General features: G+C 38.2%; 1 protein-coding gene across 1 annotated transcript in view; it reads right to left on the bottom strand.

The window, feature by feature from the left end:
* Positions 1-15,036, bottom strand: part of SLC25A26 (solute carrier family 25 member 26) — a 298,689-nt gene that overhangs the window by 109,809 nt on the left and 173,844 nt on the right. Inside the window, exon 13 of the mRNA XM_082412391.1 lies at positions 11,946-12,055. Coding sequence (XP_082268517.1) covers positions 11,946-12,055 — 110 coding nt within the window. The remainder of the gene's footprint in view (positions 1-11,945; positions 12,056-15,036) is intronic.

Below are 15,036 nucleotides of genomic sequence, written 5' to 3'. Positions count from 1 at the left end.
CTAACTATTCACTCTGCAATGGTGTTTTATCGTCCACAGCAGCTGGGAAACCTTGTGTGCAGCACTAAACTTCTTTGAATTTCAATTTCTTCATTTTCTGAACTGACAGCCTTCCTAAAACTATAAAATTCTAAAAATGTGCTCCGAACAGCAATTTGTGTGACATGGGACCAGAACCAACACTTAATGAACACTTTGTGTATCAGATGCTAGGCTGAGCACTTTAGAAGTGCTGTATCACTTAAGCTTTACAAGAACTGTGAGTGGGGTAGCATTAACCCGACTTTTCAAGATAAGGAAAACAACAGCTTGGTAAGCTTGCATAAAGGACCAAAGCTGCCTCCTTTCAGAGGTCCTCAAAATATTCTCTACCTATTTAACAAATGTATCCAACTTCTTTATATACTCCTCAAGGACAGGGGTCAAAATTTCTTATTCTTTGTTTCTTAGCACCAATCACAGCGCTAGATATATAATAGGCACTCATATATCTACAAGTATTCAATTACAAACCAAAGCAAATTTGTGACAGTGGCATTTAATTCATTATGCTACCAAGAACCCTACTCTTAACAAGATAATATGTTAAAAAATAAAGTTCTGTCACTGACAAAGTGCAGACTCCCACAGAAGCGGTTGATCCTAACTTCATCTTGGAGAAAAGTATTTGGTTTTTCCATTAACAGTGTAGGGGTGGTACTGACCAAGTAACATTCTTGTGGTTTAAGTTGGATTCTCCAGCTTCATCATCCTACATGAAAATCATACTCATTGTTTCTATAAAGCTGAACTTAATGTGTGTAGCATAAACTGACACCGCTCTTAAAGAAAAAGCCAACACGGAGCTCCCCTTCCCTCCCATGCAATAACTACACAAGATGATCAATGAAACGCACTGGCCCACGTCATGAGTCAACACCACCTGAAGGAATGCTGCATGCCACATCAGAGAGAAAAAGTCCACACAACAGAGAACAGTCTGAAATGCGTCGGAGAAAGAAGCCATCAGGAAAGTGGAGGGACGGTGGGTAAGCTGCTCCCTGACAAGTGCCTCTGCGAAAAACCTCTCAGCACATCCACGCGGGGACGTTAATGAAGGACTACCAGCAGGATCATCACCGCACGGGGGTCCTGCCAGGTCCTGCCCTCTCTCTCCTCCTCTTCCTCCCCTTTCCACTGCCAGCTCGGGCTCAGAGGGCCGGGACAGCTGGAGGGCTGGGGTGTGCTTCTGAGCTGAGCTCAGGAGACCGACAGCAAGCTCAAGCACGCACACAACACAGACACATGACGAGATGACGCAGGCACCCACGAGGAAAGAGGCACTGAAGGAACGCTGCTAGAAGGGCTTTTAAAGGAAGAACCTCCACCTTGATTCTCGTCAACTCACCTTCTCCCTCTGCATCCCCTGCCCTGCCTCAGTGGAGGCTCCAGTCACCTCTCTCTCCTCAGGATTTCTAGAATAGTCTCCTCCCCTCCATTCGCACACCACGCCCACCTCCACACAGCTGCCAAAGGATGTCCTTACAACACCAACCAGCGGTGGTCTCCTGCGCAGGCCTTCAGGGGTAACAGCCAAAACCTCACCACAGCAGGCGGGGCCCTCCGGAAGACCCGGCCACATCTGTGCTCCACATGGAGCTTGAAAGCGTCTAACAAGGGCGTTGCCTAAGTTCAATAGCCCTCCTTGTACTCGCCCGCCTAACAATCATCCTCCAAAACACAGCTCAAGGACTAGCTATTCTCTGAGGCCTTCCCTGAATCAACACCCATCCACCCACTCTAATCCACTTCCCTTCAGGCTCTTGTACTTTTCTTAAAATACCTGTAACCCTTTAGTGTACTTCCATACTTACATGCCCATCTGCACGTCTAGACTGCAAGTCTCTAAAGGCGGTATCTTGTCATTTTATCCTCAGTGCCGAGATCACATTAGGCCGTCTTAAGATCTAAATCCACACTGCCAGGTAAGGACAACAAAAGTGGTGGAGGAAACTAAGAGGAGCTGAACAAAAGCAGCTGATACAAAAGGAATCAAAGAGGTCCAAGTGGGGAAAGGACATAAAAAAGGAAAGGCAATGGAAAGGAAGTTATTTTTCGCAATTCTGTAGAAAATTCTTTGTGTAATTCTTATAATTTAGCATTCCTAAAAAGGAATTACAAAGTCTGTCTGCCTTACGTACTTAATGTTCTGAAGTGAAAAAAAGGTTCCCAGGCACAACGGAAAATGAACAGATAGGAGAACAGGGCAAAAGGCCCCCTCGGGAGAGGCACGTGCTTAGATGCATCAGAAAGCAAAGTGCCTGTGTGAGTGTGGCTGGGTATCTAACAGTTCGGTTGCAGCTTCTGATTGTACAGCGAATTTCCTAGCGCTGTCTCTACCCTCCCGCCTCCGTGCATCTTGACACACACAAGCATTTTCATCTGCAGCACTCCTGCGAGCTTCCTTCTGACTTGACAGTGACACTGCACTTCAGGGATACCCATCTTATTTTCCACTCCACTTATTTTCCATTGACTCAATTATACAACTGCACAAGAGTCTGACAAACTGCTAACACAAGTGCAAATGAGAGTTCCTCTCTGTTAATTTATGGATATTTTGAAACCCATCATGATCATTTCAAAAGATGAAAAACATTTCAAAAGTTGTTAACCTTTCTTCTATTGTTTTGCTCAGTGGTTCTTAGAAAAGGCCAGTAGAGATCATGAAAAACACTATACATACACTTTCAACCATGATATTAACAGCATAGTTAAAAAGAACTTAAATCCCTGCTAGGGAAAACACAAGGATAAGTAACACATGCCCCATGCTGTGTAGCTGATAACACTCCTGATAACAATGAATCTAATCCTCCAAGCAGCCAATTCAGTGGGGAAGCTGAATAAAAACTACGTGCTTAACCCATATTCTGATGTTCAACGAGCCCCTCAAATGACTGCAGTACACTGCCACCCTCAAAACTAACCAGTTTATTAAACTAGGATTTTTTTAGTAGGCCTAAAAGTATGTAATTCTGAGGACAACAAAAGGAATCACACTTTTCATCAGTGTGCTCCACACCTACTAAAATATTCTTATGCACGTGACTGCCAAGTCAACTCAATAGAAATATTTACCACTGGGGTATAAATCAAAATTTTTGATAATCCTTTATGAGTGGTGCTTATATATCACTGAACACCAGAAACATCTAGGAATCTTGTTTAAAATGCAGGGCCCACAATGCCACCTCCAAAAATCTTTATTTGTAACCTGCTGCCCAGGCAAATGATTCTAATGTAGGTGCTCCCTGGGCCACACGGTTGTGTGGAGAAGTACTGTTAGAGGCTGTCAGAAAAGCATTTACAAAACATGGTATCGCTGAGTTCCTAGCTTTCTCAATCCCAAGTTAGAACAGGACTGGAAAGAAAAATCTACCAGCATCTATGTGTGTAAGGACATCCACAGACATCACCTATGAGCACATTAAATTCACAGGGGCCATTTTAGCAGCAAAGAAATTTTAATAATTCTTCTATTTCTGAAAACAATATTAACTAAGTCCATAAGTAGGATAAGACCCAGGAAAAGTCAAATCCTGAAGTTGGAAAAAAAAAAAAAAAATCACTACCACTGCAATGTTATACCATCTGTTATACTAAAGTAAACCCACCTCAACCCTTCTGATATAATTACAGATTCTACTTCTCACAGGGCTTTTTCTGTGTCTGATGAAAACTGAGCTGTAAAATAATTGAGGCAGGGATTTAGAGATTTGGTACAGCAAACCTCCTAATAAAAATGGCACAAACGGGACTCTTCTCAGTGTTGTTACATATTAAATCTTATTTGATCGATTTTACTGTATTCCAAATCACAAACATAAGGCAAAAGCTTGTAATTATAGTTTTATTGATTTGTCATTAACTTTTAATCAAGCTGCTGCTACAGGGAATGGTTATTACAGCAGTGTTCTTTTGTTTCTAAGTTTCACACACTTACCATCACTACAGCAAAGTAACTGTGGACACATTCAATGCCAACAAAAATAAAGTATTGTTTCTAAGGAATGTGTCTGCAACATAACTATCTTATATCAGCGCACACGTGTTACAGAACAAGTGACTGCACTAAACTATATCTGATTTTCTCTAGGTCTCTTTATACCTTTCTGATCACTGACAGCTATGTTTTGTTTTATATTCCTTTTTACTTGTTTCTCCTAAATTCATCTGTTTCTTTCTCTTACTTACAGTGACCACACTTGGCTGAATCTGCAACCAATGTATGCTCTATGAAACTGAAAGCAAATTACTAAAACAGAAAAGCAGTAGGTACGTGTCTGAATCATTTATTAACAATGATACTGAATGGTTGCAGGAAGTTTTTTAAGAAAGTTTAAAGATTACAGGAGCACCAGAACAACTTTTCACAAACTTCATAAATCTAACAAAATTCTTAGCATATTAAACTGTAACTGAATTAAAATCAAAGTCAACATCAAGAGATGTTTCACAGGTGAAATCCTCCATCTATGTACCTGCTGCTGATCAGTTCTCCTCTGAAGGCTCTCCAGGCATCACAGAAACTATAAAAAGGCATCTGACATGAGGTCTTACTGCCTAAGGGACCATGGAAACCATAAGAGAAACAATAAATATAAGAATGTCCTAGAATTATTTATTTCCAGTCTTACAGATACCTACTTCCTAACTCTAAAGTCTACCTACGCCACTTTCTATGCCCAACAGTTCACACAGAATATTACATTTAAAAGGCTCCAATTTAAAAAAAAATACCAGTTACAGATACTAACGTATTAGAATACAGTGTTTTTTACAAATCAAAAGCTGCATCACTAACATGACCGATCTAACAGCTATCCTTTGCCCTATTTAATTACACCACTTTATATATTCTTCGTAAGTCTAAGAGACAGAAATTTTATAAATTGAAGAAAGTCTATCCTCCAACACGGCAAACCAGCTTCAAGCAAGATGGCCCTGTGGGAAATGAAAAAAAAAGTGGCCAAGTTCTTTTTGCTGCTTGCTCTCAGCAATGTAGGAGAAAACGTAAACCAAGTGTTGAACTTAGGAGGATATATTTAAACTAAATCAAAGCAACAGGCAATTCTAAAATAGAGGCAAGAGCAGTCAAAGGGACAGAATTTTTACAGGCTGAGAGACACTGAAACTCTGACACACCATTTGCTATTCTTGAGTATATATACTCGAAAATAACTGCATGCAATGAGGTTCTAAAGTCAGAACATAATCACAAAAACAATCTAAACCAAGGATAATAGGTTCAAAGATTTTTTTAAATTAAATATAAATTGCTTTTAAATCGCAGACTAAACCAATATTTAGGCAGAATTCAAGCACTGGAGTCCTTACTTTGGGTAAGAGTGGGGGGAATGAAAATTCCCAGAAATTGTACACAAATTGTCCGTATGTTCACTTTCCTGGAGAGACAACCACAGGTTTCACTAGATTCATAAAGGGGTCTCTGGCTCATAAAGGAACTACTACTTTATGCTCCTTGCTCCTCAAAAATTAATACATTGTTAGTCCCATCACACTAAAAAGTTCAGTAAATTATGAAGGCAATTTTTTTTTTAATCCAGAGTTAGCTTGGGTTCTGCAAAATCATTTTTAAACCAATGACAAAAGGAAGTTTTATAGAAAACACTTCTGTGAATTTAGTGTCTTTCAGGCTAATTTCTTTCAACATTCTCTTCAAGGAACCATCCAAATGATTTCTTAGATCAAGAAATTCATTGTGGGGCTTCCCTGGTGGCACAGTGGTTGAGAATCTGCCTGCCAATGCAGGGGTCACGGGTTCGAGTCCTGGTTTGGGAAGATCCCACATGCCGCGGAGCGACTAGGCCCGTGAGCCACAACTACTGAGCCTGCGCGTCTGGAGCCTGTGCTCCGCAACAAGAGAGGCCGCAATAGTGAGAGGCCCGCGCACCGCGATGAAGAGTGGCCCCCGCTCGCCGCAACTAGAGAAACCCCTCGTACAGAAACGAAGACCCAGCACAGCCAATAAATAAATAAATAAAAGTCATTTGTGAGACGAATATTAAAAAAAAAAAAAAAAACTTTATAAAAAAAAAAAAAAAAAAAAAAAAAGAAATTCATTGTATAGTAACGGGAAAGTATAAAATTATATATATATCCCAGATATAAATAAATGCAAAAATGCAGAAAAGGACCAGAGGTCATCTTTTTTTCCATATTACATATCATAACCTCAACAATTCAAATTATCACATGAATAGGGAGACCCTCGCTTTTCTTTAAAACTGAGATTCTTTCCTCCATAATTCCTTTTCTCCTGGATTGTCCAAATATATTAGTATCTGATATGTGTTCATCAACCAAAATGATATAATTAATATGACTTTTCTTTACAATAATTTATAAATTATCTTAACACTTCCCAACTCATTCTATGAGTCCAGTTTTACCTTGATACTAATACCAGTCAAAGACACAAGAAAAGATAACTACAGACCAGTATCTCTTATGAATAAAGTAAAAGTCCTCAACAAAATACTAGTAAATAAATCTAGCACTATATAAACAGTATTATATACCATGATCAAGTGAGTTTTAACATTTGGGTTGCAAATGCAAGAGTAGTTTAACATTTGAAAATCAATTAATGTAATACACCGTATCAGTAAAATAAAGAATAAAACCACATGATTATCTCAACAGATGAACAAAAGGCACTGACAAAATGTAACCCTTTATGACAGAAAATGTACTGAAACACTAAATACTTTCTTCCTAAGATCAGAAACAAGATAAGGATGTCCACTCTCACCACTCCTATTCAACACTATACTAGAGCTTCTAACCAGAGCAGTTAGGCAAGAAAATGAAATAAAAGACATATAGATTGTACAGAAATAAGTAAAACTAGCTCTATGTGCAGATGATACGATCTGGTACACAGAAAATCTTTAAGAATCCACTAAACTTTAGAACTAATTAATTAATGAATTCAGCGAGGTTGGAGGATACAAGATCAATATACAAAAATGAATTTATTTCTATACAGTAGCAATAAACTAACTGAAAATGAAATGAAAAAAGTTCAATTTACAATAACATCAAAAAGAATAGGGGCTTCCCTGGTGGCGCAGTGGTTGAGAATCTGCCTGCCAATGCAGGGGACACGGGTTCAAGCCCTGGTCTGGGAAGATCCCACATGCCGCGGAGCAACTAGGCCCGTGAGCCACAACTACTGAGCCTGCGCGTCTGGAGCCTGTGCTCTGCAACAAGAGAGGCCGCGATAGTGAGAGGCCCGCGCATCGCGATGAAGAGTGGCCCCCACTTGCCACAACTAGAGAAAGCCCTCGCACAGAAACGAAGACCCAACACAGCCAAAAATAAATAAATAAGTAAATTAAAATAAATAAAAAAATAGTGCTTAAATCATCTTTAAAAAAAAAAAAAAAGAATAAATTACTTAGGAATAAATTTAACAAAAGAAGTGTAAAACGTATACTGTGAAACTATGAAACATTGTTAAAAGAAATTACAGAAGTCCTAAAGAAATGAAAAGACAGCCTATGTCTATAGATTGGAAAATTTAAGCATTTTTGTTAAGATGGTATGCTCCCCAAATTAATTTGCAGATTCAATGTTATCCCTATCAAAATCTCAGTTGCCTTTTTTGCAGAAATTGACAAGCTCATTCTAAAATTCACATATGAGTTCCCTGGTGGCCTAGTGGTTAGGATTCCGGGCTTTCACTGCCATGGCCCGGGTTCAGTCCCTGGTTGGGGAACTGAGATCCCGCAAGCCGTGAGGTGAGGCCAAAAAAAAAAATTCACATAAAAATGCAAAAGACCCAGAAGAGGCAAAACAATCCTGACAGAGAAGAACAAAGCTGGAGGACTCACACCTCTGATTTCAAAACTTACTACAAAGTTGTGGTAATCAAGGCTCTGTGGTACTAGCATTAAGGATAGACGTAGGATCGACAGAACAGGGTCCACAAATAAACCCTACCTTTACGTCAATTAGTATTTGACAAGGGTGCCAAGGCAATTCCATGGGTAAAGAATAGTTTAGCAAATGGCACTAGGTCAACTGGATATACACACGCAAAAGAATAAAGTTAGACCACAGCCTCAAACCAGATAAAAAAAATTAACTCAAAATGGATCAAAACCCTAAAAATGTGAGTTAAAACTATAAAACTCTTGAAAGAAAACATAGGTATAAATATCTTCATGATCTCAGATTAGGCAATGGTTTCTTAGATACGACACCAAAGCACAAGCAATGTAAGATAAAACAGATAAACTGGACATCATCAAAATGTAGAACTTATGCTTCAAAGGACACCATTAAGAAAGTGAAAAACATGCACAGAATGGGAAAAAGTTTTGCCAATATATAAAGAACTCCTATAACTTATTAACAAAAATACAACCTAATTAAAGAATGAGTAAAGGAGATGCATAGACATTTCTCCAAAGTAGATATGTAAATAACCAATAAGCACATGAAAAGATGCTCAAAATCATTAGTTACCAGGGAAAAGCAAGTCAAAATCACAATAAGATACCACTGAATATCTATTTGTTGGTTATAATTAAAAAGACAGGTAACACCAGGTGGTGTCAAGGATGTGCAGAAGAAACTGGAACTCTTACACACTGCTGGTGGGAATGTAAAATGGTGCAGCCACTTTGGAAAACAGCCTTGGCCAGTTCCTCAGAGGGTTAAACATAAAGTTACCATATGACCGATATTTCCACTCCTAGGTACGTATCCAAGAAAATCAAAAACATAGGCAATTGATGAGTGAATAAAGAGAATGTGGTATATCTATACCACATGGATTATTATTTGCAAATCAAAAGGAACGAAGTTCTGATACATGCTATATATAGCATGGGTGAAATCTTGAAAATGTAAGTGAAAGAAGCCAGTCACGGAAGACCAGATTGTAGGATTCCACTTTTTTTGTTTTTATCTTTCAAGAATTTGTCAAATTTATTAACATATGGTTTTCATAATATTCTCTTCTTATTCCTTTCTAACAGCTTAATACGATAGAATTTGCATATTATAAAATTCATCCATTTTAAGGATACAATTCAATGGTTTTTAATATATTCACAGACATGTGCAACCATCATCCTAGTCAATTTTAGAACATTTTCATCACCTCAGAAAGAAACTTGGTAGGATTCCATGTATATGAAACGTCCAGAATAGGCAGATCTATAGAGACAGAGTAGGTCAGTGGTTGTTGCCTAAGGTGAGAACGTTGGGGGAAATGGGAATTGACTGCTAATGGGTACGAGGTTTCTTTTTGGGGCGATGACGATGCTCTAAGACTGACTGCGGCGATGGCTGCAGCTTGAGTACAGCAAAAAACCATTGAATCGTACACTTTAAATGGATAAATCATACAGTATGTGAATTACATCTCAGAACAGTTATTATTTTTTTTAGTTGTTTTCTCCTTTTTTTTGTTTTTTTTTGGCCGTGCCATGCGGCTCACAGGATCTTAGTTCCCCGACCAGAGATTGAACCCGTGCACCCTCGGCAGTGAAAGCACAGAGTGCTAACCACTGGACCGCCAGGGAATTCCATAAAGTGCAATCTCTCTCTTTCAACACCCTCATTCACCATATTCTTAAGAGAAGAAAATTAGGTTACAAAACAGTTTGTAGATTCTCATCCAAATTTTCTAAAGGAAAATAGTGCACAGAAAACAAAACCGCAATATATCACAATTGTTTCTTATGTAAATCTTATAAAGGCTGATTCATTTTTCTAACTTCCTAATGTAAATACATACCACTACTATATTAAATGAAAAATGATATATACTACTTGACAAAACGATAAAAGACTTATAAACCGAGACCCTTCTCTTCACTTTTTTGTCCATTCCTGTTAATGCACCCTGCTCCTAACAACGTTCTGGGATTATTAAGATAGACTAGACAGAGAGAGAGGCAGATCGATAGATACATACATACATACAAACAAACGAGACAATGTGATTTGAAAGTAACAATAGTAGGGGCTTCCCTGGTGGCCCAGTGGTTAAGAATCCGCCTGCCAACGCAGGAGACACGGGTTCGAGCCCTGGTCTGGGAGGATCCCACATGCCGCGGAGCAACTAAGCCTGTGCGCCACAACTATGGAGCCTGCACTCTGGAGCCTGTGAGCCACAACTACTGAGCCCGTGTGCCACAACTACTGAAGCCCGCACGCCTAGAGCCCGTGCTCTGCAACAAGAGAAGCCACTGCAATGAGAAGCCCGCGCGCCACAATGAAGAGTATCCCCCGCTCACCGCAACTAGAGAAAGCCTGCGTGCAGCAACAAAGACCCAACGCAGCCAAAAATAAAAATAAATAAATTTTAAAAAAAAATCCTTTAAAAAAAAAAAAAAGAAAGTAACCATAGTAAAGGACAATTTCTGGGTGGATACACAAAAATAATTTTAATTGAAGTTGTCCATTAGTAGTAGGCAGGAGGGACTGGAGAAAGGTAAATGGGTGAGGGGGGTGGGAAAGCTCTTATTTGTATTATACTCTTCTCTGTGTTAGTTTAGAAAAAATACATATTCCTGTATTATTTTTTAATTACAAATATTTTACCACATACATTATGATTTACTGGCTCATGAATTATTTACAGAAGAGTTGGATAATTTTTTAAACACATTGGAGGGATGGACTGCCTGTGTTTTCATCATTGCTTTCCAATTTTACTTCATTATAATCAGACACCAAACGATCTGTATGACATTATCTCTACATTATTTGTTGAAAGTTGCTTTGTGGACTACTGGGTCACACACTTTTATTAATGTTCCAAGTGTGCTTGAAAAAAATGAATAATCTTTAGCAGTTAGGTGCAGAACTCCATACACATCCATTAGACCATTCTTGCCATTGTGTTGTTCACATCTTCTATGGTCTTAACAAGTTACCTGCCTGGTCCTATGACTTTTACGGATAGATGTGAATAACTCCAATGAAGATAATAACTGTATTCATTTTTCATTATAATTCTAGCAACATTTTGCTTTATATTTTGAGACTATGCTATTTAGTCCAGGTTCAGGTTTACTACATCTCCCAGGAGAATTGTTCCTCATATCATTATACAATGGGATATAAACAGTAATTGTGGGAGCTGGTTAAGCAATTTATGTAGAACTGTTGCTTCTGCATCTAGTGTCGGGACAGAAACTTAGAAGGCATGCAATCAGGAAGGAAACATGGATGTGAAATGGGGAAGAGCAAGGACAAACTGGAACTCGCATTCTCCCTCACCAATCTCAATGATGTGGGTGACCTACAGCATAAATTGGCACCCTTCATGACAGAGCCCACACAACTGACTCAAAATTTAGAGAAGATGAAGGAGAAGACCCAGTGAGAGCTGGAGGAGCTGGAGGCTTGACTGCTGCCTGAAGTCAACAGATCAGTGATGAGGTGTATGAACTGCAACAGTGCCTGACCTTGCACCAACCTTCTGAGCATGAACACGACCGCTGCTTTACTTCCACCTTACAAATCTTGAGCAATTTTCTCTTGTAGCCAGGCTAACCTGGAACCCTCCTGGAAAGGGAGTTCTAGGAAATAGAGTTCCAGCTCAATTATGCTGACCCAATATGAAGCCACCAAAATTTGCATGCATATTTTCCTCTACCTCTTTAATTTTATTCTTTCTGTATAATTATGTTTGAGGTGTGTCTCTTGTAAATAGCAGATAGCTGGATTTTTCTTTCATCCTATATAGACTGTCTTTCAACTATCATGTTTAATCCATTTACATTTATTGGGATATATGATTTTCATAATTTAAAAAACAATTGTCTTTTAAAAATGAAATGAAATAATACCTGTACTGAAGATATTTGCATACTTTGCATTTCTGAAGTATTTTATACACATAACTTATTACCTACCACTTCTCCAGCAGAGGCAGCCAACATATGCTTCACAGGCATCAAATATGAAGATGAATCAGTGTGCAAAAACCATTTCACATATTCATAGGTGATAAAAAACGCAGCAGCTGAAATTTAAAACAAACCAGTCTTTCACAAAGTTTAAATATATATGCAAACTGCTAAGAGATATGTTTCTTGAAAAAATATTACAACTCTAGTTATTAAATTATGAGATAACAGATAAAGATAATAAATAATAAATATAAGTAATATAAATAAGTATAAATAATAAATTCAAATAATAAATTCTAAAAATATAAATATATATTATTTATATAATATATGCATATATTATATATGTACATATTTATATATTATATGTATATATTTATAGCTATAAATAAATATAAAGATAAAATAATAATATGTACTATTCCCCCACCCCCACCCCTTCACTCTTGCAGATTTGACTGAGCCCATGTTACATGCCTCACTTTGGACTTACAAACATGCAGATGACATGATCCCTGCCCTGAGGAAGCCTAACAGCCAACCTGGCATTTACCAATTTGTACTGATAAGTCACTTAACACTTTTTAGTTAAGTTTTTTACAAAAGGATATGAACTTCTGTGATCCAAAATATCTTTATGTATGGTCATAAAATAATCAGCTACAATGATTTCTAGACAGGTTAAAACTGCAAACACATATCTTAACTAAATAAAACATCTATTCCATAATGCTTTGTTGCTGGTTACTCCAAATAACCATGGCTACTTTTTACTACATCAACTCACTTTTACATCAAGGAAACAATCAACTACTGAATTAAAACTGGAAATCAAAATCTCTAAAAAGCTACCCCTATCACCATGAACTAATCTTAGCTGCACAGGAAGGCTTTAAGACTTGCCATGTACTGTTAATAAAAAGATGTTCATCACTCACATAAAAGGTGAGGCACAAAAGATAAATAAATGGCAAATTCATCTTTCGAAGGGCATTTGAACATGTCACAGTAAAGTCTGAAACACTCAGGAAAAGAGCTTGGTAGTGAAAATCAGTTCTCCACAGTTAAAGTCAACAAGCTTGTAAACACCCCTCAGTGGCTAACAAACAAACAGCAGGCCAAATGAGGAGGCACTGTCCCAGGATGAGTAATGACCATGCAAGCAGTTGTATATAGTTAATGCAGGTCCCAATTCCCACTTGTGTTTCTTATTTAGGCTGTTCCTACTTTGGCCTACTCACTAAATGGGCTAGAATATCTCCAGTCGCATTCAGCTCTAAGTTCTACCTGCTACACGTTCCACCCATCCACCCCCACCCCCCAGGAGTGAAAACAAAACAAAAAACTATGGTTTTTCTACATTCCCTTCTAAACATGGAGTAAGGGTCTTGAATACAGGTCTTTTCCTCTCTTCTTTCGACCCTCAGTCCCTTCCATAACCCCTGCACAATACGTTCTCTAAAAAGTCTACAAGCCGCTGAATGTTACACTGATGCACTGTACTCCGACTAGAACCTTAACCAATAGCAAAAATTGTTTAAAGTGCCATGTAAAAAGTTTCAATTCACCAAAAATTTGCAGAAAAACAGAAAGGCCATTTCTGAAACACTGCCACTTTGACCCAGCATCTCCCATTCAAAGATGTTCTGTGGATGGCAAAAAAAGAAAAAGAAAAGCAGGGCAAGAAGAACACCACTTTCTCAAACATACAGAAATTCAAAACCACATTCTGTATGTAAACTCCTGCTGACAGGAATCTAAACCAGCCCTGCGAGCTTAATGGAGCACCATGTACCCTGCAGACCATCACTAATACTTCACCTACCAACAATTCCTACGTAATACGTAAGAGAAAAAATAATATTTACAATGATGAGGGAGGCATCATAAGAATGGATGACCAAAAGACAGGGACTTAGTAACATATTTCTTTGCAATTCCCTAGTTCAGAGGTTCCCAAACTTGTCTGCATATTAAAATTACCTGGGGATTTTTTTTTTGTAAACCTCCAAAGCCCAGGCCACACCTCAGGCCAACTAAATCCCAAATCTCTGGGAGTGGGACAGCAGTACTTTCTTTAAAAAAAAAAAAAAAAAAAAAAAAAAAAAAAAAAATCTCTTCAGGTCATCAGGTGATTGCAATGCAGACAAATTTAGGAACCAAGGTCCATCTCCCACATATAGAGCTATACTTGGCATGGAGTGGGTCCTCAATAGTGACTTGCTATGATCAATTACTGAAAATTAAGACATAAAATAATTCAAGGATAACCTCAAAACAGTTGGCTGCTCTAAGGATGGCTCGGGGAGATAAACTAAAGGACCAAAAAGATTTGCTCTACAAATCTTTATGTGAATGTTATGTTCACAGATGGATACAGATGGACATCTTAACGTGAAGTTAACAAGAAAGAATTTCTAATGAAATATACTGAGAAAAAAGAAATCAAACCCCAGAATTTAAGAATCTTCTGGAGCAGGGGTTTTGTGAGTGAGTGTGTGAGGGTGTGTGTGTGTGTGCATGTGTGTGTTTGATGGTGGTGGTTTTCTGTTTGCTTAGTCTGCTTTTGAGTGCCAATCAAAGCATCAGTTAACAATTATTAAAATAAGTATCTGAAAAGAGGTGGATTAAATGAAACAAATTATACTGATTATAGAATAAAAGAGCCATAAATCACACAACTTCAAAACCAAAACAAAAGCAAGACAATGGAAAGAGGAGGTCAGTGGGAATGGGTTGCATCATCTGAGAGCACTTTAGTTAAGACAAAGATTTAATGCCTCTTAGGTTCATCTGCCCCACCAGAATCTCCAAGCCAGTGGTTATTAAACTCAGCTTCATATCTGAATCACCTGGGAAGCTACTAAAACTCCTGATACCCAGGCAAAGACCAGACCAATTAAACTTCTCATGGAGACACAGGCATAAGTATTTTGTAAAGCTTCCCAAGAGATTCCAACATGCAGGCAAGGTTGAGAACTGCTGTAAGACATCACAATCAATGTTACAGGAACACTTTAAGGATTCTAACAAGGAGTTTTAACAACAACAAAAACCACTCATTTAAAGATTGCTCATTTTTTAATGACAAATA

This window comes from Balaenoptera physalus (genome assembly GCF_965194825.1).
Source record: "Balaenoptera physalus genome assembly, chromosome: 11".
Lineage (NCBI taxonomy): Eukaryota > Metazoa > Chordata > Mammalia > Artiodactyla > Balaenopteridae > Balaenoptera > Balaenoptera physalus.
This window is presented reverse-complemented; position numbering and strand designations above follow the sequence as displayed.